The following is a 24,696-nucleotide window of genomic DNA, read 5'->3' on the forward strand; positions in this document are numbered from 1 at the left end:
AACTCAAATAGAGATGGAGGTCACTTCGTTGGATTGCAAGCTCCAAATCTAGAAGTTGCATGATTGTAGGTTTCTAGTTACTAGCTGTAAAACTATTCAAGCATGCTTTGATTATTGCACCACCTTTTACCAGCCTTTTTTGGCAAATCAGTAAATGGCTCCTACCATCAAATGAACTTTTTTTGCCAAACCATTGTAAAACAGGACAGAAGAGACAAGTGTGGTGTTTTACATGTGCACATTTTATTGGGTTTACATGTCAGTGTATAGAGACTCCTTGGCTCCCATGCCATGGACAGTCCCCCTACCCACATACCCCAGGGAAGTTCACCTGCAAAAAAAAGTCACTGAAATGGGTAAAGCTTTTCCCTTCTATTGCATAACAAAAGAACTGGTTTAAGGCTGAAGTACAAAAACAAAACCCAAGACACTTGAGTACATAATTTACATAAGCAACACTAACAAGGTCGTGTGTGTGTTCCCACTGACGGGCAGAAGCAGTGAATGTGGCATTAAACATGACACCATTTGGAATGACTTAAAAGAAATGTACATTGAGTCCTTTTGGAGAAAGCTCCTCCCCCGTAAGACACCACCCCCACATTCCAGTTTGCTCGTCCAGAGGCAGCGCACCATACGGAGCAGAAGCCATGCCCATGTTGTCTTCATCTGAGAGGGGAAGGTAGGTTGGTCGTTCTTTAGGTCAGCCAGGCACATGGCCAGCTGTGGTGCTCAGTCCCACTTAGAAGCACTTCCTGTGGACAATGGAGGGGCCAGACTCATCGTACTCCTGCTTGCTGATCCACATCTGCTGGAAGGTGGAGAGGGAGGCCAAGATGGAGCCACCAATCCAGACAGAGTACTTGCGCTCAGGAGGAGCAATGATCTGTGTAGGGAGAAAAGTATACAAGAGTCACATGCTGAAGGGCCCAACAAACCTTAACAGCTGTGAAGGAAAATGACAGTACAAATGCCTTACCTTGATCTTCATAGTGGAGGGTGCCAGGGAGGTGATTTCCTTCTGCATACGGTCAGCAATGCCAGGATACATGGTGGTACCACCAGACAGCACTGTGTTGGCATACAGATCCTTACGGATATCGACGTCACACTTCATGATGGAGTTGAAAGTAGTCTCATGGATGCCACATGACTCCATTCCTAAGAGGAGGGAATTTATTTAAGGGACCAAAATGGCACTTGTATTTTAAGTTACACATACAAGACTTTCCCCAAGATGGAGTCAGCACAAGACAAGAGCCTCACCCAAGAAGGATGGCTGGAAGAGGGACTCTGGGCAGCGGAAGCGCTCGTTGCCAATGGTGATGACCTGACCATCAGGCAGCTCATAGCTCTTCTCCAGAGAGGAAGATGAGGCAGCAGTGCCCATCTCCTGCTCGAAGTCCAGAGCAACATAGCACAGCTTCTCCTTGATGTCACGCACAATTTCCCTCTCAGCCGTGGTGGTGAAGCTGTAGCCACGCTCAGTCAGGATCTTCATCAGGTAGTCAGTCAGGTCACGGCCAGCCAGGTCCAGACGGAGGATGGCATGAGGGAGAGCATAGCCCTCATAGATGGGCACGGTGTGGGTGACACCATCACCAGAGTCCATCACAATACCAGTGGTACGACCAGAGGCATACAGGGACAGCACAGCCTGGATGGCAACGTACATGGCTGGAGTGTTGAAGGTCTCGAACATGATCTGTTGAGGAGAAGCAACTAGTTAGACAGTGAACACTTGACCAGGAGGGGGGGGGGGGGGTTAGACCCTTGGATGCCAAAACTTAATCCCAGGCAGTGGTTTAAGTCAAGATTCAAGGACTGTTAGTTTCCAACTCAACATGCATGGAGTCTACAATGCTCAGGGTGGGTTGAAAGTTACAAAACTCATTCAGAAAAGCAGACAAGGGTGAAAATTTAACTTGCCGTCTCCAAATGGGAGACAAATTAGGGTGAAAGGTGGAAATCCTGAGAAGGAAGAGAAGAAATGGAAGAGATGTACAGAAGTGAGGAATACAGGGAAAAACTAATGGAGAACTGCTATTGAACCAAAGCATGTACCTGTGTCATTTTCTCCCTGTTGGCTTTAGGGTTGAGAGGAGCCTCTGTGAGGAGGACAGGGTGCTCCTCTGGAGCCACACGCAGCTCATTGTAGAAGGTGTGGTGCCAGATCTTCTCCATGTCATCCCAATTGGTGACGATACCATGCTCAATGGGGTACTTCAGGGTCAGGATGCCCCTTTTGCTCTGAGCCTCATCACCTACATACGAGTCCTTCTGTCCCATACCAACCATCACTCCCTACAAAAGGAAAAAACCCATTGCTACATTTCTGAAGAACTTGTAGTTGACAAGTGGCAGTGAACCCAATATTCATATAGTACCCCCTCTTCCAATTCATCAAGTACAGACATACAAGGGCATTAACGCTAGCAGCTCAAACATACCTGATGCCTGGGCCGGCCAACAATGGAAGGGAAGACAGCACGAGGGGCATCATCACCAGCAAAGCCAGCTTTGCACATTCCAGAGCCATTGTCGACGACAAGAGCAGCAATTTCCTCATCCATGGCTGTAGAGAAGGGAGAAATCATTTAGAGAAAAGAGGGGGAAAAAAAGCCACACGAGCTAAGCCCTCTACTGCAAGTGCAATGAGTACCATTTAAGGAATTCTTACAGTCGACCACTAGGTGGCGCAAAGGCGCAAGCTTAAACTCGAGAGATTGGAGACAAAGGAAGTGGCTAGGCAGACTCACTATTGCCTTATATGGCAATAAGTGCGACCGGCTCACCATGGTCGATTCAGCTTGCAGACCAGCTGCCAGGACCACTCCCCATTTCAATAGCCCGATAAGCGCATTACTAAACACTCACTGCGACTCATTTCCCCACCTACACCCTTGAATTCAACTTGCGCACTATTCACTGATTAAGTGCAATCAAAAAGCCCCATCTGTTTGCTGTGAACTAGGTCGGCATAGCTAGGTGCTCAATTAAGGCAGTTTGCTGGCCTTTACTGACCAGTTCAGGCAATAATTTAAAAAAAAAAGTGCCACAATCGCCAACTAGAAAACGCCGCATCGACGCCATCAAACTTGTCCAACCCCAACACGCACATCTAATTACCATGTTGGTTAGCTAGTTAGTCATACTGAAGACCTCATGGTGGAAAATCTTAAAGATGCCGGCATTGCAGTGAAATGGCCGCCACACCCACTATTGAAACAGAACGGCATCACTAATGAATAGGGCTAGCAACGCAGCACGCCGAGTATTGTTACTCAATTCAAGGCTGCCGTTAACCTACTAATGCCACAGAGGAATAGTTCAGCCACTTAAGAAAATGCAAGCCATTTGATTAACCATTTCAACTTAACGGGATCAGAGTAACCCGATCTGTACCTAAAAAACTAAACTGGTTAACCTAGGTTAGCTAGCCACGTTTTACCCAAGCATACAGGTAGCTAGCCTAGTCAAGAACCTTCACTAGTATAAAATATACATTTTAATTTTTTTTTATAAAAATAAAAAATAAGCACACGCCAAGATACCCTTCAGCCAAGTTAGGTTAACAACTAGGCTAACCAGCTAGCTGGGCTGTGCACCAAAGCTGACTAGCTCGCCAAAACAAAAAACCGGCAAATTGTTCTGCGCACACACAAAACATTATGCTAGCTACTGATTTTTAACCACAATGAGACGCCGCTTACCTGTTAATTAATGGTTTGCAGGGAACAAACGAGTGACAACTATCCCTTCAGGGTGCACAGAAAACTGTTGTCCTGCCCGAGCGGTGGACTCTTTTATACCCGGCGTGGTGGCCGGCTCCTTCCATATATGGTAAACTTTCGGCATCGAGTTATTTGATTGGCCCACCGTCACCCATTTGGCGTGTTTCGAGCTTATTGCTTGAAATTCAAGTTCCGAGATGAAGTAGTACTCTTTGGCAAGGCCAATTGAAATGAAAGGGATAGAAAAGGCACTATTTAAGGCATATTTATTAAACTGACGTGGTTATTAATAAAAAATGATATTATTCAGATACGGCTTATAGGAATAATATTTTGGTTAAATGGAATAACATTTATCTTAAATGGACTTACTCCAGTAAACATACTAAATGGAACACAAGCCTACTGCTAAACAAAGCGTTATTAAATCAATCTGAAAATCAGACAAATGTCTTAGTACCCATAAAACAAAAGGTCAACATTTAATTTTCATTCTGTAATGGTATATAGCTTTCAAAAGCAGTTCGTGACTTTTATATAGTCTTCCGTCGTTAGACGCATAAACCTGAAATTTGGGGGAGAAAAGTTACTGAATTACTTGAGGAGCTGTATTTTAAAACGGGTATTTATAAATCAGCTTTTTAAAAGTTCCCCTCACCGACATGCTTTCAACATAACACAGCCGCCTTGCAGCAGTGTCCTACTGTGGGTTGGTTTCGGATTGAAATGCGGGGCGTGGTTGTTTCCATTTGCAAGAGGACGAGTGGACGCTCAAGAGCTAATAAAGCAGTATTATATTACACTATGCTAATTAACATGTCGCATTATTATCTTCTTCTTTTGCTGATTCAATAGGCATGCAGTAATTTCATATATATGAAGTACTTTGCTCTGAGGACCTCTGGCCGAAACGTCCTGTTTTTCTAGAAACCTTATGTAATTCACTACAATTTTACATTTTTATATCTATCTATCTATCTATCTATCTATCTATCTATCTATCTATCTATCTATCTATCTATCTATCTATCTATCTATCTATCTATGACAGAAAGAGAGAATTCAAAATGATAGTTTTTAGTAATATATCTCAGACCTCCTTCTACATTCTGATTAGGAATATTAATATTATTGAACTTTATGAATGGGCAGATTAATTTGCCAAAAATAACAGGCTAATTATCATGATCTGAATTTGTTCACAAGTAAGTAAAAGGTTTTCACCAAAAAGGCTTAGTTAAGACAGCTCATGGTCCTAGGATAGCCACCTGACACTAGTTCTGCCTGCTGGTTGGCTGCATCTGTGTAACCATAGGTGTACTGTAGTTTAAGGACTTTTGATAAGGTTCATTCCAGATTATTATAATGTCACCAAAGCAAAAAGATTGAGTGATATGAAACAAAAAATTTTTTTCACAGATTAATAATTTTTCAATAATAACCACATCACCTCTGCTAAAGACTGTACAAACTTTAAATTATAAGGAATGAGTGGTCATTTCCAAATATGACCTAAATACCAGGTTGAAAGTATAATCTGAACCATATAATTGAACAGTATGCATTCTTCATAGATCAGTAGTGTATCTGTTACAAGTTTCAGTAGGATTGCTTGGACATACTAGGCCTTGTAACTTTAAAATATTTTTGATAAGTCTGTTTCTATTATGGATAATTGAAGTTCCTGGCAGAAGCCTAACTTGGGTTTCATCTGAAAAGTTTGGTTTTATCATAAATATTTTTAACTGGTTGAAACTTACAATTTAAGCAGAGGAAACGCTTATTCATTCATAGCAACTGTACATGTCTATACAGGTTTAATCTCTGAATCCTGGAGGCTGCACAATCAAATAAGCAGAGACCATACACATTCAAAGCTATGTATAAGCGTGAAAATAACGGTCTCCCTGGAGTAGCCTATTCTCCACTTGTTTTTGCTTCTTCTTGTCTCAAGAGACATGAAACATCAAATTATTTTTTGAGCCTTTAACAGCTATAGCAGAATACATGTCATTTTGTTACTTAAGTAAAGCATAAGCGAATCCTATGAAAGATATTCTAATATTCTAGAAAAATAATTTTTGGATAAAACCAAACTGTTTCTTTCGGATCAGGATCCTTTAATGTTCAAGAAAAAGTGCTTTGAGTTGGATGGGATACTTTTGGAGCCTTAAATATTAAATAAACAAAAAAATAAATAAGGACATTCTACACTTTCCACCTTGTGTGGTATAGTGACTGCAGTACTTAAAAAGCACATTTTATTCACTCCCATCCAAACCTGGAATGGTGTATCAGTAGCCATGATTATGCGGGTCACAGAGATTACTGGCACAGTTAGTGCTCATTCCGTTTTTATGAAATCACTCAGATTACAAAGTGCCTTGGTGCATTCCCCCAAGGACAGGGTTAGGCTCTGTGTAGTTGTTTGCTCTATAGCACTGCTTCTGTGTGTGTGTGTGTGTGTGTGTGTGTGTGTGTGCGTGCTTGTGTGTGTGGGGGAAGGTATATATGTGTGTGTTTGCATGTGTGTATGTGTATTTTCAAGTATGATAGGTATTCCAGAATCTGTAGTAATGCTCTTATGCATCATTGCTGAGCTCTATTGGATGTATTAAAAATGAGTGTGTGTATTTGTGTGTATGTGTACCTGGAAGTAGTGTGGTTTCAGCAAACATCATATCTTTATTATACTCAGATAACGTCATGCCTTATAAGGCTTTCTCAGGGAGAGGGAGAGGCAGATGAATAGAGAAGAGAGTCTAATAGTCATCATAAAATAATGCAAATCTGAAACAGGATGTTCATCTACTCTGCCACTCTGGAACTGAAATGGAGAAGTAGCATTCCCTCCCCATTCAGAAAATGTACAGTGAATAAATAGTATTGTTTATGTGTTATTACTTACAATCCTGTGAAAATGTTAACTATTTATAATTATGCTTACTTTATAGCTGTATTAGGATCAGTAGGCCTCTGAGAGAAGACTGACCTTTGCATCCTGCCCTCACCCTGCACACACACACACACACACACACACACACACACACACAAAACTTCCCCAGACAGACAAATATTCACTTGTGTGCACGTACACTGAAAGTGGCATAATGAAAAAGACCATTCTTCCTACTTTAACTGGAAGTGAAATATATACGATGTCCTGTTCACAGTATTGTATTGTGGGGACGCTGGCTCTTTAAGAGCTGTTCCACTAACGACCTTATATGGAGATCTCTGTGTGAGTCACATGGAACAGTGCTTTGGAATGCCATGTCATGTGATTTGTCAAAGCGGAAATCAGAGTGGGATGGTCTCTCGCTTTTTCCCCTCTCACAAATCAAATCACATTCTTCTTTTTACATATACTATTGCATATTGAATTTATACACAATGACATAATACAACACACAAACTCAAACACATTCATAATCTACTTTCTGTCACCTCCTATGATATTAAAAAATATGCTGATTATATATATATATATATATATATATATATATATATATATATATATATATATATATATATAAACACGACTGTTAACAGTAATAATCTACATAGATATCTGTAAAAACAACACATGTAGCCTTAAATGGTAGGGGAAGGTCACCACTGAGGACAGGTGGATCATCAAGAGAAATATGTATAAAATAAGTATAGATCTATTATATATTTTTCACCTTATAATGTAGGGCACAGTTGACAGTCCTTGTAAGTCCCTATATGGCACTTTTGACTGATCAAATCCATCACAGCCAATAAAAGGACCACCTCCAACACACATTTACATATTCACAAGTAATCTCATGGCAGTGGTTAATAAGGGTGTTCCTTTAAGAATCCTGCCTTTTTATGAATGTAATGTGCCACTCTTGACCATGTATGACATGCACGCGCACACACACACACACAGAGAGAGAGAGAGAGAGAGAGAGAGAGAGAAACGTGTGCAGTTACCTTTTACACAACACTGCGTGCACAAATACCATCTGAATGTGGCTCTAGCTTGTTGCATATTCTTTCTGTATAGTAGCACTGTATGAAAAGATCATTCTTAAATTTAAGACAAAAGACATGTATAGTTCCGAGACTGAAAAGGCAGGAACTATTGGAGAATCCTGTGCTGAGAGACAGGATGGACATGCAGGAGGAGAGGAGAAGGGTTACAGCTGAAGATCAGACAGATCTTGGCCTCCGCTAGCACGGGTTCACACCTTTTGCAGTGAAGTCTAAGGTGTTTTCTTACCATCCAATCAAGAAAAGATTTTTCAAGAATTGGATGGCATTCTTCAAAGGGAGAGAAACTACACTAAAGTTCAATGAACTGTTAACTATTGTCATAATTGGTCACTCCCTGGTATCCTTATTGTCATGGTTACCCTGTCTTATATATTTGTTTTGCTTCTGTGTTTCGTTTTCTCCGCGCTTCATTTGTTGCACCTGTGTCTTGTTAATTCTTATTAGTACATGCGTTGAAACCCTGTCTTGTTCCCTGTTTGCTTTGCTGGTCATTGTGTTAAATCCTAGCTGCTGTTTGTGTTCCAAGCTTTGTGTCTTCTGTGCCTGTTTTGTATTTGTTGGTCTTTGGCGTTAGTTCTTCTCGTTACTTGTATCATTGTTGCAGTTTTGTTGTTAGATCAGGTGGACACTTGGAAATATTTTTGACTTCACAATTAGCTTATTAGCAATGTACTAGGTCAGTGCTGAAACAGCAAAAATAACTAGCATGCATGGTATTAGTACATGGAGATGTAGTGGATTATCGCTACTCATGAATGGTCATTCTTTACATAAAGCAGAGAGCACTGATGTTGGTGGCTAAAACATTTTATAGATAGTTGAAAACAGATTTCTGGGTGATGAAACTGGATAAGCATACTGACTTAGCAGCATAGAGCACATTCCTATATTGATGAATGGGGGCAGTGGAAGCCAGAAAATAAACTGAAAAGCCAGTTTTCTTATAAAAGTGTTTATGCTGCAGACCAGTAGCTTTCAGAAATCAAATTCAGGTGGATGGGGAGAGGTATACATGGATGGTACCAGCCTAAAAGTCTTAGGGATCAGATTATTTGACATGGATTAGATATGGGAGTGGAACTAGAAAACCAAGTTATTACAATAAGATGAAAAAAATAATAAAGGAAAAGAGGAAGAAAGATTGTGACAGGGCGTAGCGTGATTGAGACGTTTAAGAGTTCTATAAGATATGGCAGCTTTACCTTGTTGGTTAACCAAAAGAATATCAAGAGCGAATTCAATGAATTTGTGGTCTGAAATGTCAGCTGTAGTTACGCCACCAAAACAATGTCTAGTTTGTGATGAGGGAAATTAACATGCCATGTATAATGAAAACTGCTTAAATCAGATGTAAATTCAGTCAGATGTCATAATGAAGCAAGGACAAGCCATGGTATTATTTAAATCTCCAAAAAGTGAAAATTTGAGCTGATTTTAAAAGTTAGCAGCTATGGTATAAGTTATGTAAAAACAGCTCAGAATAAACTAGATAAGTGTAATTAATTGAAAACCCAATTGAATAAACAACAAATGTGAAGCAGTGCTCTGTTGTGCAATAATTTGTATGGCCTTCTATGGTTGTAATGATGTCTTTATCCCTAAGTGCATGTGAGAGAGCCTTAGTCAAACACTACTTCTGACTCCACCCCCAAGCCTTCCCTACTATCTGATTGGTCCTGCTTCATGATAACAGGTCAGGAAAGGGGAAGAGGGTGTGCTCTGTTACTGCGGAAACAGTTATACATTCAGGGCTCAGCACATTTCCTTCAGAACCACTTAACAGGGAACGCTACTACAAGGTAAAATATTAGTTTCTAACATTTATGAATTAAATGACAACACCCTTATATATTAATGTACCATGCACAAATAAGTGCTGAACACTTTTAACATTTAACTCAACTAATACTTTCCACATTATGAGCAACCATGCTCAGATATATTCTGTCTCCTGTAGTAATTTTCTCAATTTGACATCACTGATGAATATCAGTGTTGGAAGCTGTTGCCTGTCTGCATTAAACAAACAAACAAGCAAATGCTTAAGTTATACAAGTCACTTTTTTAGTGGAAGTCACTAAACCATTTGCGCGATACTTTAAAGAATGCCCTAATTCGGTGCCTCTCTTCTCCTCCACCGGCACACATTCTCTGAATAGGTGGATGGGAGTAGTCTTGAATTTAGGCCTTCTCCAATCATCTCTTCAGCTCAGCGCTCCTAGGGGTACATGCACATGAAACGGAGCATGAAAATTTACTAGGCCACCATCAGAAACATTTTAATCTCAGGTCTCTGGAGTTTCTCATATGATTCCTCAGAGGCCCCGTCAGTCTGCATATTGAGTACTTTCCTGTTCCGGACATGTCAGAGCCAAGGCATCATCACTGCGTAATTCTTGATCACCTGGCTCCGGAGCGTCCGAAGGCTCGATCGACGAGGCGGTGGGACCGGTGGTCTCTAAAGGCTGGATCCCAAGTCACTAACCACTTAAATCCCAATGCTTGAGCTAGTTATCATGTATTTCAGAGATATGTACATCCATACCTATCACGGGTTACCCCCCAGCAGCATGCACCTAGGATGGTCAAATATCCAGTTTTAAGCCAGACGCCTGATTTTAAGCCTGACAGTCCAGTTTTTCAGATCCCTGTCCTCTGTCTGGGAGAAGGCCTGGACAGACACCTGTCATCCTTCTGGAGTGAACTGACGGTTGCTTTCCTCTGAACAATACTGTTTAAGCAAATACCTTGTATTTTATTGTTTCAACAGATCGCCTCATACCTCATCTACTAGTTAACTGAAGAAAAGTTCTTACTTTAAATGCCAGTCAGTTAGGATTTTTGCAACAGTATGACAACTGTGAGCTTTTGCGTACAGTTGTACATTGTGGTTTTAATTTGTGTGTCCTCCTTTTGTGTGTGCAGTGTCATCTATTTAGGGTTTATTAAAGTGGTTCCCGGTGCTCCACCAAAGAGAATGCAAAATTACCTTATGCTGTATTACATATGGGGATGGGGGCGCCATCTTGTGAGGAACATGCTCTGTTTACATGTGTCTGCTTTGGTGGTTAAGGATATCTGCATACTTTTTGTTTTGCTAAAAAGTTCAAATATGATGGAGAAGCTAACAGATGGTTAAGGGGAAAGAGAAAGAAAGGCGATCCTACCAGGAAAAAGTAAATCTCAATGCTAAGTAACACTCTTTGAACAAAATTACATTAATAACAATAAGTAACGTCGATCCATATGGCATGGCAGCCTGTATTAGACCCCCGGCTACGTTCACATACCTGGACATTGTAAAAGAGTAGACACCAACCTTTTTAAAAATAAGCTTGCCTTTTGAAATCTAAACAAATTAAAGATATACCAGTATAAATGTTAGACCTAGGCTATATTTAAAAATAAAAACAAAAACAAAAAAAAAACAACTGCTCATAGCCTCCAATTTGGCTACCCAAAATGTACAAATGGTAGATTTGCAATTCCAAGTGCCAATTTACTTCATTGTTAAAGTCTATGAATAAATTAGTTAGTGTCTGCCATTGCCTCTTCTCTATCTGTGAAGATTTGTGCTTGTGTGTGCGTGTGTGTGTGTGCATACGCACGCATGTGTGTTTTGTGTAATTAATTTTTTTAAATTGAATTGTACTTCTCTGAGGATAAGTATCCTTGGGATGCACTGTCAAGTGATGGTGCTCCATCACCTCTTTTAGGCAGGCTGTTGGTATATGGCTGATACAATCGACACAGGAGATATGGCAGATCGCCATGACGATGGCTGCAACCACCGGTGTGGGACAACCAGTCTTCTGCTGGCAAACCACTAGAATATCTGGTAGGCGTTTGGATAATCCATATTCCTATATTCCTTCTCCTGACACCTATATGATGTACTAAAATGGTCTATAAACACATTTGTTCCCTTGCTTGTTAGAAGATTACAAAAGCTCACTCTTAAGCTAGGCTTACTTGGTGTGATTTCAATGGTCTTATATGACTGTTACATGTCAGACTGTATGAAATGATGCCAGTACAATAGTGATTCTCTAACAATAGATGTGTATTAAAGGAAATGACTATGGTCAGCATACATCATCAACAAGCACACTCTGGACCCCAACAGAAGATGGGGTCATAAAAACAAAAACAAGCCCTCAGCATAATAGTTGCAATGTTATGCCTTGAGAAACCACCACTCTTCTTTCATCCCCCAAAAGTTTCATCTGCGCTTCTTCATGGGCATATTTGTAGTCATCCCTTGAGTTTCATGTGACACAATGAAGTTCTCTCATTAGTGGCTTGTAGACAAGCCTCATAGGTGTGGTCACACTCCGCAATTGTGATGTAAATGTTTTCACACTGTCAGAACTCAGTAGTCCTCTGACTTTGCTCGCAGATGCAATGAATTGGCCTTTGCGGAGTATGCCACATTGTGCGTTCTATGTCCACCAACCTTAACCAACTACCAACGATATTGCGATGTGCAGTTTGACTTATGACAGCAAAACCTGGCCAATTATAGTGCACGCAGACAGCTTTATAGACTCTCAGGACTAGTCTACGCCAACATTTGTAAAATAGAAAACACTGTTTTGTGTTTTGGCTACAGTGTTTCCAATCCATTTTCCAAACATTTCCTGTTCCCAATGGTGAGAATGGGAGAATGTCTGTCATCTGACGCCTATGTCATTTCCACCATGGCCCTTTGTGTACATGCTACAGTCGACTGCTCTGTTACCCTTTAACTGGGGCAATAAACACAGAACAATCTATTTTGCATGCCAAAATGGAATCTGTGTACTATACAGAGCAGGTAAACATGAAATTAATATTAATATACCTACAGCTGTAAACAGCAGGAAAACAGGTTCCACCATGATACTGTGAGGTCATGTGACATGCTTACATAAGTATTTTACAATTTCCCCCCATCCACACCATAACATGAAAACTGTGTTTTCAGAACAATCCACTTTGGAGAGTGGATTGAAAAGATGCATTTACACAGGTGGAAAACACCCTATTAGTGTGAATGGAGGGACAGTATGTATGAAAGGTACTTTCCAGTTTACCCATATTAGTGGATTCCATGAGTGTGAAGCCTTGCATCCAGCCTGTGCTTGCCTTTTCACTCTCACCTTGCCTTGATTTTCATGGTTGCTTATTGTTCCTGGTTTTTTTTGTTTGTTGTTTGTTTGTTTTTAGCATTAGTAGTGTTGTCATTTCTTGTGGATTTATTCATTATCTTAGCATTATTGTTAGCATTGGTTTTGTTTTATGCCTTCATAATTACTGTTAGTTTCTAGTCATGGGTGTAGCACCAACTTTTGCGATCCGGGCACAGTAGTTTGCTCAGGCCTCCTCCCCATCTGTGGATGTTTCTGGAACTCTGTTTTACAAATTAGTTGCTGGGCTGGCTAGCTTCATTTGGTTATGACAACAGAAACACTATTACATTTTCCTGGTCTTCTATTAACAAAATTCCTGTGATCCTTTATACACTTGAGCTTTTTTATAAATGACCGTAAGTGTGGCTAATCACTAGCTAGCTATAGACAGTACTACAATTCACATGTTTGTCATAGTTCAGGCTCACCTGTTTACTGGAAGAAATGGGTCAGAGGTTCCCTGACATGTTTTGGCTTCTCTCACTCTTTCTATGGAGGGCTCCTGGCAGTCAGGACCAACTCTATCTGCTCTCCAATGGGGTCCTAGTTACCCCTTTGGGGTTTTTTTTAGCTTTTGTTGGTCGAGCCTAGGTTTCCTTTGTTTTGTTTGTCTTGTGTGGTTTCTGTTTCTGCTTCTTCTTAGTTTGTTCCTCTATAAATAAATTCCTGGTTACAGTACCAAAGAACTTTACCGGTTTTTGTAATTGTTCATATATGTCCTCTAGTGTGCTATGATATATCCTACACCCTTTATATGTAATGTGGCCTTGAGTTTTAAGAAAGGTGCATGAAAATGTTGTTGTTGTTGTTGTTACTAATCTGTAGTTAGTGTGGTAGTTAGTATGGTAGTTAGTATGGGCCAAAGGGTAAGACGACTTTCTGGTCATAATTTGGAATGTCTGTGTAATGTGACATATAAAATATGGGCTGGAACTGAAAGAAAGACAGAAATTAGGAGTCAAACAAGAAAGAAAGAAGGAGGGAAGTGAATTAATAATGACAGACAACCGAGTTTTCAGTACGTTAAGTTTGGAATGTTTAGTTCTGTAGCAACATCTAAAACAAGTGATGTTTCACAAATCTCCCCAACCCAAGATAGATTTATAAGAGACCGATACAAATATGAACAGACAAAATTAATAAATTTAGGACATTCAGCTGATGCTTTTATCTAAAGCAACTTAAATATGACTGAGTACAACTTGAGCATTAAAGGCCTTGCTCATGGGCAACTTGACAGCAGTGGAGCTTGAAACAGCAACCTTCCAACTACAAGTGAAGTACCTTAACAACTGAGCTACCACTACTCTGGCATGTAAAGATGTAAAAAGAAATGTAAATATAAAACACAACATTGCTTCAGCTGTTTTCCAAGTCCAACTGGCATATCCAACAGTGGAAGAAAGAGGGGTTATAGTCTTAACCCAACATTTATTCAAAGCAACAGTCTAACAGACAATAAACCAAAAGGTAGGCAATGGTCAAAACAACATTGGAACAGAACCCACAGTACCACATCCTTTCACAGTTGTCCAGGTTCCACACTGCACTGGAAAACATGAAGTCCACCCTAATTCTAGCTTTCAGCAAACCTTTGAAAAAACTGAAAGACCTCATAATCCTGTCCAAAGACCAGTTTCCTCTTCTTGCTAAAACAAATCTGTCTTGACCTGATCCAAAATTTGATCAAGCAGTAGGCTACTTTTGCTTTGAACAATAAGGATAACCAAAAATAAAAACACGAGTGATAAAAACCTCATCTAAGACATGAAAAAGCAAAGTAAGAACTAAAAATAACTCATTCAGTCTACAACACTATGTAAAACAATGAAAAATGGTTTCCCTTTGAAGAATAAAGGGACACTGTGAGGTCACCACAGAGTTTACAACTGACTGCAAATACATTCAGTGCAATGATGCTATACAGAACTGTAACAGTCTCAAAGACTTGTTTCATTTAAATGTTTATTTTACATTTTTTGTCATAAATTCATGATTATTTATTATTATTTTGAGTTCATAAAGTCATTAAAATGTATTAAAGAGAATGTAATAATAAACTAAAAATTAACATTGACAATGTGTCTAAAGATATACCTCTTTAAATAATGTTTTGTTTATAAAGGTATTTTTTGAAAGAGAAAGAGAGAGAGAAAAAAAACTCCTGTTCATGATAGAGAGACAGAAAGAGAGGAAATGTGTGCCCCAGAAATATCCTTTCAGTTCAACACAAACATCTCTCTCTCTCATATATATATATATATATATATATATATATATAGCGAGAGAGAGAGAGAGAGAGAGAGAGAGAGAGAGAGAGAGAGAGAGAGAATCATCCCACTACCTTCATCCCAGGTACTCCCAACCCTTACCATGACCTCACTGTTTCCTTTGAGAACTCCCTGGTATCTGTAGCCTAGGCGTAACTTTGGACAACCAGTTGTCGTTCTCAACTCATGTTTCTAATCTAACCCGGTCTTGCAGATTCCTCCTTTGTAACATACGAAGGATTTGACCCTTTCTCTTGCAGGAAGCTGCCCAATTGCTTGTGCAGTCTCTTGTGATCTCAAAGCTAGACTACTGCAACTCGCTACTTGCTGGTCTTCCTCTAAGTGCCATCAAATCTCTACAACTTGTCCAGAATGCAGCAGCACGACTGGTCTTCAATCTTCCGAAGTTCACACGTTACTTCACTGCTGTGCTCCCTTCATTGGCTCCCTGTAGCTGCACGCATCAGATTTAGAACCTTGATGCTTGCCTACAAAGCCAAAAATGGACCAGCTCCTTCATACATGAGGTCACTGGTCAAAGCCAAACCCGTACCTCAAGTACGGCTCGGCTTGAAATACCTTGCTTCAGGTCTCATGGACGACAAGCATCGAGACTATTTTCTGTCCTGGCTCCAAGATGGTGGAATGAACTCCCACTTGCTGTCCGGACAGCAGAGTCCCTTGCAGTCTTCAAACGCAGACTGAAGACCCATCTATTTGCAGAATATTTAAAGGACAACTGACACTGCTCCCATATTGGCTGACTAAATTAATACTTATTGTAGGGTATTGTTTATGTTGTTTAACAAACTCTAGCGCTTATTGTTTATAGCACTTCTCATTGTTTAAGATAGACCTTATGTATTTTGTACTTTTAGGTATCAGCATTCATCCCTGTATTCTACAGTATTCTAGTTCATTGGTATGTTTGATTTTAACCTACTGTACTGTACTAGGATATATTCTATGACTAAATGACAAAGCACTTTTGTAAGTCGCTCTGGATAACAGTGTCTGCTAAATGCCATAAATGTAAATGTAAATGTATATTTAAGGGCCTCCACCCTGGCCTTGCAGTGTGACCCCAGAATTTTTTGCTTAATTTCGTACAACTTCCGCTCGTCCTACCACTGGAAGTTGTACGTCAGTTTATCATGTGTCACTTTTTAGGAGACAACAGTCTTGAAACGGGTGAATAAATGAACCCGAGGGTAGAGGGTGCACACAGGGCTGTGCAATGTGACATTTGGCTCACATTTGCAGTTAAAAATATTTGGCTCGGAGATACATATTAAATCACGGATATCCTCTACATTGCGAAATTTTCTAAAAGACCTCATGAAACAGCTTTCCCATCTGCAAGCAATCTCTCACTACTTGCCCACACATAATCCCGTCTCTTTATGATTGAGCAAACCTCAGCTAAACCAGCTAGCATTTTTTAGTAATTTACGAGTTTACTAGTGATCTGTTTCCCTGTGGGAGATGCTTGTAAGGCTAAACGTTCTCTGGCCGACAACGGTGAGTGTATCGGCACACACAGTGAGACAAAAGCTTTTGGAGGATGGCTTAGTGTCAAGAAAGGCAGCAAAGAATCCACTTCTCTCCAAGAAAAACATCAAGGACAGACTGACATTCTGCAGGAAGTATAAGGATTGGACTGCGTAAAACTGGGGTAAAGATATTTTCTCTAATGAAGCCCCCTTCAGACTGTTTGGGACATCTGGACAAATGGTTGTCCGGAGAAGAAAAGGTGAGCGCTACCATGAGTCCTGTGTCATGCCAACAGTGAGACATCCTGAGACCATTCATGTGTGGGGTTGCTTCTCATCGAAGGGAGTGGGTTTGCTCAAAATTTTGTCTATGAATACTGCCATGAATGGTATCAAAACATCCTCCAAGAGCAACTTCTCCCAGTGATCAACCTGTGGTCAATCCCAAAAAAAGGGGGTGGACAAACAAAAACACAGAAACTGCGATTAACTCCAAGCACTGATTAGGTAAGAATGAGTTGCCATTAGTCAAGATTTTGCCCAGAAGCTGATATCCAGCATGCCAAGGCAAATTGCAGAAGTCATAAAAAATCTATTAAACATTAAGTCTTTGCTAAACTGTATGTATTTTTCAATAAAAAGTAAAAAAAACAAACAAACATATGAAATGCTTATAACTGTACTTCACTATACCATATAAACATCTGACAAAAGGACCTAAAAAAACTGAGGCATTAAACTTTGTGAAACTCCAAATTTATGTCAGTCTCAAAACTTTTGGCCACGGCTGTAATTGTGCACGGGTGGTGGGAGTAGGCACGGGTTCAGGCTCAGTAACATCATGACATCAAGGGTAGATGCACCTCAGCAGAAAGAGAGACTAGATTATTAGGCGTGTCCAGGTATGAGGGTGTGTAAATTAGGGAACTATAATGTGCAAAGATGGATTCCAGCAGCTCTAGCTATGGCAGCACAGCTAAAAGGAAAGAGCCTGAAGAAATACGGGCATGATGGCACCCTGGAACATCAACACTCTGCCGCTCTCTGTCAATAAATATGAGTGAAAAAAGAGTGGTGAAGTAACAGCATCATACTATCCCAGTTTACCATAACTCTCAATGCCCGTGGACCCCCAGATCTACACCGTTACCTAAGATGTGAAGTAGTTAATAAAATGCCTGACTGTGTACAGATAGGTATTCAGCCTAGCCTTAAATAATGAGACTGTGCCTAAGTCTCGAACATTTACAGGAAGCTTGTTTCATAGTGTGGGATCTTTGTAGGAAAAGCCTCTGCCCTTTGTGGTTTATTTTCTTATTCGTGGTACTAGTAAAGAGCTTCACCTTTTGGTCTAAGCAGACGTGGTGGATCATAATGCACTAGGAGTTCTCTAAGTTACTGTGGGGCAAGACCAATCAGTGCTTTGTATGTCAATAGAAGTATTTTATAATCAATACACAATTTTACTGGGAGCCAGTGTAAAGTAGCTAAGATAGGGGTGATGGTCAATTTTTCTAGTTCTAGTCGGAACTCTGGTTGCTGCATTTTGAACTAGCTGGAGCTTGTTTAGGCACTTAATGGTACAGCCAGATATTAAGGCATTTCAGCAGTCCAATCTTGAAGTGATAAATGCATGGACTAGCTTGTCTGTATCATGTGAGGAGAGCATGTTCCTAATCTTTGAAACGTGCCTGAAGTGGAGAAATGCAGTCCTAGAAATATTTTTACATGAGCTTTGAATGAGAGACTGGGATCCATAATAACTCCAAAATCTTTAACTGTTAGAGAAGATGTGATTGGGAGACCATTGAGGTTCACTGAGTAATTACAGAGCGAGGACCTAGCTGCGTCTGGGTCTAATCAATACTAAGCTGAACATGCCCTCTGGTTTAGCTGAGACATAAAGCTGAGTATCATCAGCGTAGCAGTGGAAACCAGCACATTGTTCACGTATAATGTCACTTAGTGGTAGCATATATAAAGAAAAAAGCAAAGGTCCAAGAACAGAACAGAGCCTTGTGTGTAGAACTGAGGTGCGATAGCCACGTAGGACTTGGTTCAGTAGTTTTCTTTTGTCCTATAGACTATAGCCTAAAACAAAGCCTGGCTACTTTCAATAAGGCCCTATAGTCCTGCGTGCACCATTAGCGTTCAGATTAACCTACAACTAGTTTATTTATTTATTTGGAAAGTAAATGACTGCGGAGTCATTTATTTTCCAGATAGATAAATGCGATCGGATTGGCACGTGATCAAAGCCTGCCGAGTGCGAACATGTGCACGGATAGAAAGAAGCATTGCGGCGGGCGCCGGATGAAACTTTGTGGTGGGGGGAAAGTTTGTGGTGGGAGGAAACACGCTTGGAAGCACTGGGCCTTCTAACAGTCTTCTCTTTAAGGTGGCGTGGATCCAAGACGATTTGACAATTTCTGCTTCATTTCACAATAATAAAAAAATTGCTTCTACTCCTGAAAGGAAACACTACTCATTGTATAGCAACCACTGACGCGCAGATATCGGTCACGGTAACTCATCATGTGTAGCTGTAGATCAGGAGTAGAAACAATCACGTGCACATTTTTACACCGACGCAGCAGCTGTGCGCGTGCCCATCACCACTGGCAGAATGCCTCTAAGGTTATTAGAAAAAATGTTCTGAAAACACCGGAAGACGAGCAGAGATGATAAACCGACCCCCCCTCCCTCTCTCTCTCTCTCTCTCTCTCTCTCTCTCTCTCTTTCTTTCTCGCAGGCACACACATACTACTAGTCACACCCACTCGAACCCGCTGCTACGGTCCGACAATTTGGGAACTCAAGCCGGCAATAATGGCATCTGATGGACTAGGGGAGCCCTTGGTTATTCGGTTTGGTCTGATAAACGCCGATAACAAATATCTAACGGCTGAGGCTTTCGGATTCAAAATCAATGCGTCTGCAACTTCTATGAAGAAAAAGCAGGTCTGGACGCTCGATAAAGCTGATGAGACAGGAGACTCGAGTGCTGTGTTCATAAGAAGTCATTTGGGAAGATACCTCGCGACGGACAAGGACGGCAACGTTACTGCAGACACCGAAAAACCCGGAGCGGACAGTAGGTTCCTTGTCATCGCTCACGACGATGGCCGCTGGTCCCTGCAATCCGAACCCCACGCGCGCTACCTGGGCGGGACCGAGGACCGAATCGTGTGCTTTGCACAGAGCATCTCCCCTGCGGAGAAATGGAGCGTGCACCTCGCCGTGCACCCTCAAGTCAATATATACAGTGTGGCGAGGAAACGGTACGCGCACTTGTCCGTCGAGCGTAATGAGCTCGCCATTGACCGGGACGTGCCATGGGGCGTTAACGCCCTACTCACGCTCGTGTACCTGGACCGAAGGTATCATCTGCAGACCGCAGACAACCGCTTCCTCGCAAGTAACGGCACTCTAGCCGTGAAACCGGACACGAGCACTGGCTTCACACTAGAATTCCGTGCCGGTAAGGTGGCATTTTAGAGATGCCACGGGAAATACATCGCTCCGTCTGGTCCAACCGCACCATGAAGTCGGGCAAGAGCGCGCGCCTAGGCAAGGACGAGCTTTTTGTCCTCGAGCAAAGTCACGGACAAGTGGTGCTACACTGCAAGCAACCGACAGGAACGTGTCCACGCGCCAGGGTATATTTCATTTAATTCTATAGCCCAGTAATTATAATAATACAAGACGTACATTGATAGCGAAGCGCATTCATTTAATAAAGAAATTCATTAAAAATCATGAGATAGCTGTGACTGGGGATGCAGTGACCTCTAACAAATGTGAGGCAACCTAAGTATGCTGGGTAACTGTGTGTGTGTGTCTGTCTGTCCTGTCTGTGTGTGTGTGCACGCGCGGCGGGCACACGCGTGGGGGGGGGTGCATGCTGTACAGGAATTTTAATATCCATGTGGGATTGATTTAAATACCTCTTCTTCCTTTACTCTGTGTTTCTTTGTCTCTCTGCATTCTTTCATGCTCATTCTCCCCTGCACACAAGTTTTTCTACTTTTTCATACTTTAATGCTTACGGTTCGCATTACTTTATGTATGTGCAGGAATGCTCTGCAAAATAACCCTTGTGCAATCGATTGGCCTCAAATCTTAGACTCCCACCTGATTGGTTTGTGTGACCTTAGGGGTAGATCTGTCGGCCAATCAGGATGAAGAGTCAGATCAGGAGGTGTTCCAGATGGAGATGGACCGTGAGACAAAGCGCTGTGCTTTCAGGTCCTGCAGTGGGAAATACTGGAGCCTTACTCCCAATGGAGCGGTCCAGTGCACCGCCTCTATGAAGTAAGTCAATAAGAACACTGGTTCGAGTAGAAATCACCAAATGCACTGTTGCGCACTGACTGGAAAAGAGAACTGAGATCATAGATATAATATTCAGTATATGAACAGAATGCTGCAGAACAAATAATTGTATTACACATGGTCTACGTTACGAACATATTCATGTAATGGTGTAACTAGGATATGATGTGTTCATTTTTGTCATAGATCAGCCAGCTGCTTCTTTGAGCTGGAGTGGGAAAGAGTCTAAGGTTACCCTCAAGGCCAGTAATGGGCAAATACCTGGCCGCTAAAAAGAACGGCCAGCTGGCGCATCTGTGGATTCTGCAGGTGTGTGTGTGTGTTCACTGTAAACACACTTAGCTGCAGACCGAGGTTTTAATAGCATACCAGCAACTGTTCCAGAAGTATAGCAACCAAATGCTTAGATATTCAGTATATCCTAATTGAAGGCATAGTCCATTGTTCTAATCGCTCTAATTTATAATAGCCATTGTTCTAATTGTTGAAATTAATTATAGCCATTCTAAATTCTCTAATACATTATAGCTGTTGTTGTTGTTGGCTGCAGGTGAACAGGAGGATTTTGTTCTGAAGCTCATCAATAGGCCACTGATCGTGCTACGAGGGGAAGCACGGCTTCAATCGGTTGCCGCAAGCAAGGTACCGGAACCCTGGACTCCAACCGCAGCCTCCTACGACGTCTTCCAATTAGAGCACAGCAGCAATGCCTACAGCCTCAGAGGGTAAAGCTTCCCATTGGCAGATGCCTCTTCCAAGGTATTTATTAATGGCGGTCAATGACAGTGAAGGTGGAGCTGTTTCTGCGATTGATTATTGCAAGTGGGGTACTGTTTTGTATTGTGTTGCGTTATAATGGTACAATCAAAACCGATAATGCTGGTATCCATGAATGTAGTAGTAGCTTCTGGTTAGCAGATTTTGCATACCTTAATGGCTTGCTATTATCTTTCATTAATTGCTAGCAACATTTTTGACTGAAGCACAGCACTTAAAAAAAACCAAAAACATTTTCATATGACATTTCAATAGTTTAAAATAAAATCAATTTCATGAATCTAAAATATCAAGCTAACTCTGTGGCTGCTTCTCTCTCGCTATCTATCATACCAAATATCTCTCATTCTGTGTTTTCAGACTCACTGGGCAAGTACTGGACCGTGGAGGCAAACGGTGCAGTTGTGAGCAGTAGTGGGGCTCCTGTCTATTTTAATTTTGAGTTCTGTGATTACAACAAGGTGGCCATTAAGACCCTGGAGGGCAACTATCTGAAAGGAGACCAGGCTGGAGTGCTGAAGGCTAATGCCCAGGGCATTGCTAATGCTACACTGTGGGAGTACTGAGATACACACACACACACACACACACACACACCACACACACACACACACACACACACACACACACACACACACACACAAAGACAGAGAAATTTAATACAAACATCTCAGCCTATAGCCACCTGCTTCCTTCATCTTGTTATGTGAACTAAGACATTTAGGCAGACACTACAGTAGAAGCACACAACTACAATGTATAATGTGAACGCAAAGCACAAACAGGCAGATCAACAATATGACAAAGTTTAGCTAAAAAAAACCTAAAAAAAAACAGAGCAGAACAAACTGCATATCTAACTCTATACAGATAGATATATTTAGGGAGCTACATGTTGATATGTCTGTATCAACAGCAGAATACATTGATTGGGCATGAACTGACCTGATGTGTTACGAGCCGATTTAACTTCAGTTGCCCGACAAGCTGGCACCTCGATTCAGTAAACGAGTTGATGTCGCCCAAATCTCAGTGGCACTTCACGCTTTGCACACTGTTGTGAGCTAGTTGGTGGTTGGATGAAGAGCCGTGCTACGCATATTGAACCATGCGAGGGTCGACATGCGCTCGTCTGCAAACTAAACGCTTTAATGAATACTGGATTATCACGTTTGCTGCCTAGTGGCTAGTAGACTGCCCTCTGAGGCGCGATTACAGCTGCCTGAGATGAATCATAATGTAATTCTTATAGATTAACGTAACCTCCCTGAGATGTCTTGCAGAAGGGCTCTGACCCATTTGACCTGCCTGTGTCCTGTACAGTATCTGTGGCGTACTCAGCTGTGCTGTACATCTGGTGCTAATTATATGCTTGCCTTTTCTTACCTAGAAGCTTTTGCTGACGCGATTGACCCTCTGTTCTGTCAGCATCGTGACATCGTCATGACGTGGAATGCCATAACTTCAGTAAAGTTCAGTAAAATCACCGGTGTTAAAAGGCATAAGTCTATTATGTTCCCATGGCAATGTCATAATTTGTCATTCGTATACTTTTTGACATGTATTTAAAAGTCTGACAAGCAAGGGGAATGATTTGCTAATGATAAAAATGCTTTGCAAGAGGCTAATGTATTATTCCGGGTTTTCGCTTCAGAGATAAGGTCTGTGTCCTGAACCAAAAACATTTTTAGTGTGAACGATCTAATGAGGTCACATTTTAAATAGCAACTCAGTGACTCAGAAAGTTCTGAAAAACCTCCCTCCATCACCTCAGAGATCCTTTCCATTTCCACATGCAAATCACATGCAAAATTTGTTTAACAGACATGGCATCTGGCAGTTTTGGTTTCCGTAACAAAGCCGTCCTGTTCCCCTGTAAAACAACATGGAACAAGAGTATACAGTAACACATGCTTGATGGGTATATTTTATTTGACACCATTTTGTCTAAAGCTTTATTCTGTATGAATGTGTCTGATAAATGTAAAGTATACAGCAAAATTGTCCAGCCCGACGCAAGTGAACGTTATAAAAGTTGATTGGACACTGACGAAGTAAATTAATTACAGGGGACTTTGCTGTATGGCTGTTAAGTGTACGTGCCTTTTTCCAAGTAGCAAAAGCCCTCTTTTCATGAGCCATCTGTTAAGTAAAATGAATAAAGTTTCAGAGTTGACCTGTTCCTAACACTTGGTGCCATTTATTCTTGACTGGCATGCACATCACGCTATGACCGCAAGGGTTGTTGAGGACCTCTGGTGATAGATAAACCTGAAGATTTGTGTTGTTAAAACACTTTTTACCATTTGCAGGTACAGTGGTCGTTCAGTCAGGTCAGGATGAATCAAATTAGCATGCTAAATGGCTGCAATAATATCATGATGTAGCCTTTGCTAGAATCAGAAAGTAACCTTCCAGCCGTGTTAACATATTAATTTACGCCAGGTAATATACTAACATAGATGCCTAGGGACCATTACAATCAATATACCACTGTTGAAAGCCTATAGCTGAATGATCTGGTTGGTAGGTCTCTTTTTTATTTATCTTACTTAAAGTTTTATCCTTTAATTTCATTTTCTCTCTATTGCACAACACACACACAAAGCAAGATTTCTTCGTGTCCAGATCTATGACTTGTAGCGCATTGATTTCAACTTTGGTCATGAGTTGCCATGGAGACAGCAAGTGCAAATTCACCAAAGAGGTGGGTGTGAAGTCAGAAGTGTTTTACATAACAGTCTCTGTCTCTCTCTCTTTCTCTCACACACACACACACGCGCGCACACACACACACACACATACACACACAGTCTCCTCACTTATGTTTTTTTGGAGAGATCCCAGGAGCCAAGATTTTCACATTGATAATGTAGGTCAGAATGTAACT

The 24,696-nt window shown here is 41.2% G+C and overlaps 2 protein-coding genes across 2 annotated transcripts; one reads left to right on the forward strand and one right to left on the reverse strand.

The window, feature by feature from the left end:
- Positions 1–221: 221 nt before the first annotated feature.
- actb1 (actin, beta 1) lies at positions 222–3,817 on the reverse strand. Its single transcript, XM_027015741.2, has 6 exons — positions 3,714–3,817; positions 2,451–2,575; positions 2,065–2,304; positions 1,267–1,705; positions 980–1,161; positions 222–886 (listed from the first exon to the last, which is right to left on the reverse strand). The coding sequence occupies exons 2-6, from the start codon at positions 2,571–2,573 to the stop codon at positions 743–745; spliced, it is 1,128 nt and encodes a 375-aa protein (XP_026871542.1). The 5' UTR covers positions 2,574–2,575; positions 3,714–3,817; the 3' UTR covers positions 222–742.
- A 15,628-nt stretch (positions 3,818–19,445) lies between these two features.
- fscn1b (fascin actin-bundling protein 1b) lies at positions 19,446–22,995 on the forward strand. Its single transcript, XM_035535122.1, is given in 10 exon segments — positions 19,446–20,229; positions 20,232–20,320; positions 20,323–20,353; positions 20,852–21,008; positions 21,216–21,246; positions 21,248–21,338; positions 21,580–21,641; positions 21,644–21,700; positions 21,702–21,751; positions 22,165–22,995. Coding segments are annotated over 10 exon segments (1,482 nt in total). The 5' UTR covers positions 19,446–19,523; the 3' UTR covers positions 22,373–22,995.
- The last annotated feature ends 1,701 nt before the right edge of the window (positions 22,996–24,696 follow it).

The sequence above is a fragment of the Electrophorus electricus genome, chromosome 16, assembly GCF_013358815.1.
Source record: "Electrophorus electricus isolate fEleEle1 chromosome 16, fEleEle1.pri, whole genome shotgun sequence".
NCBI classification, from domain to species: domain Eukaryota; kingdom Metazoa; phylum Chordata; class Actinopteri; order Gymnotiformes; family Gymnotidae; genus Electrophorus; species Electrophorus electricus.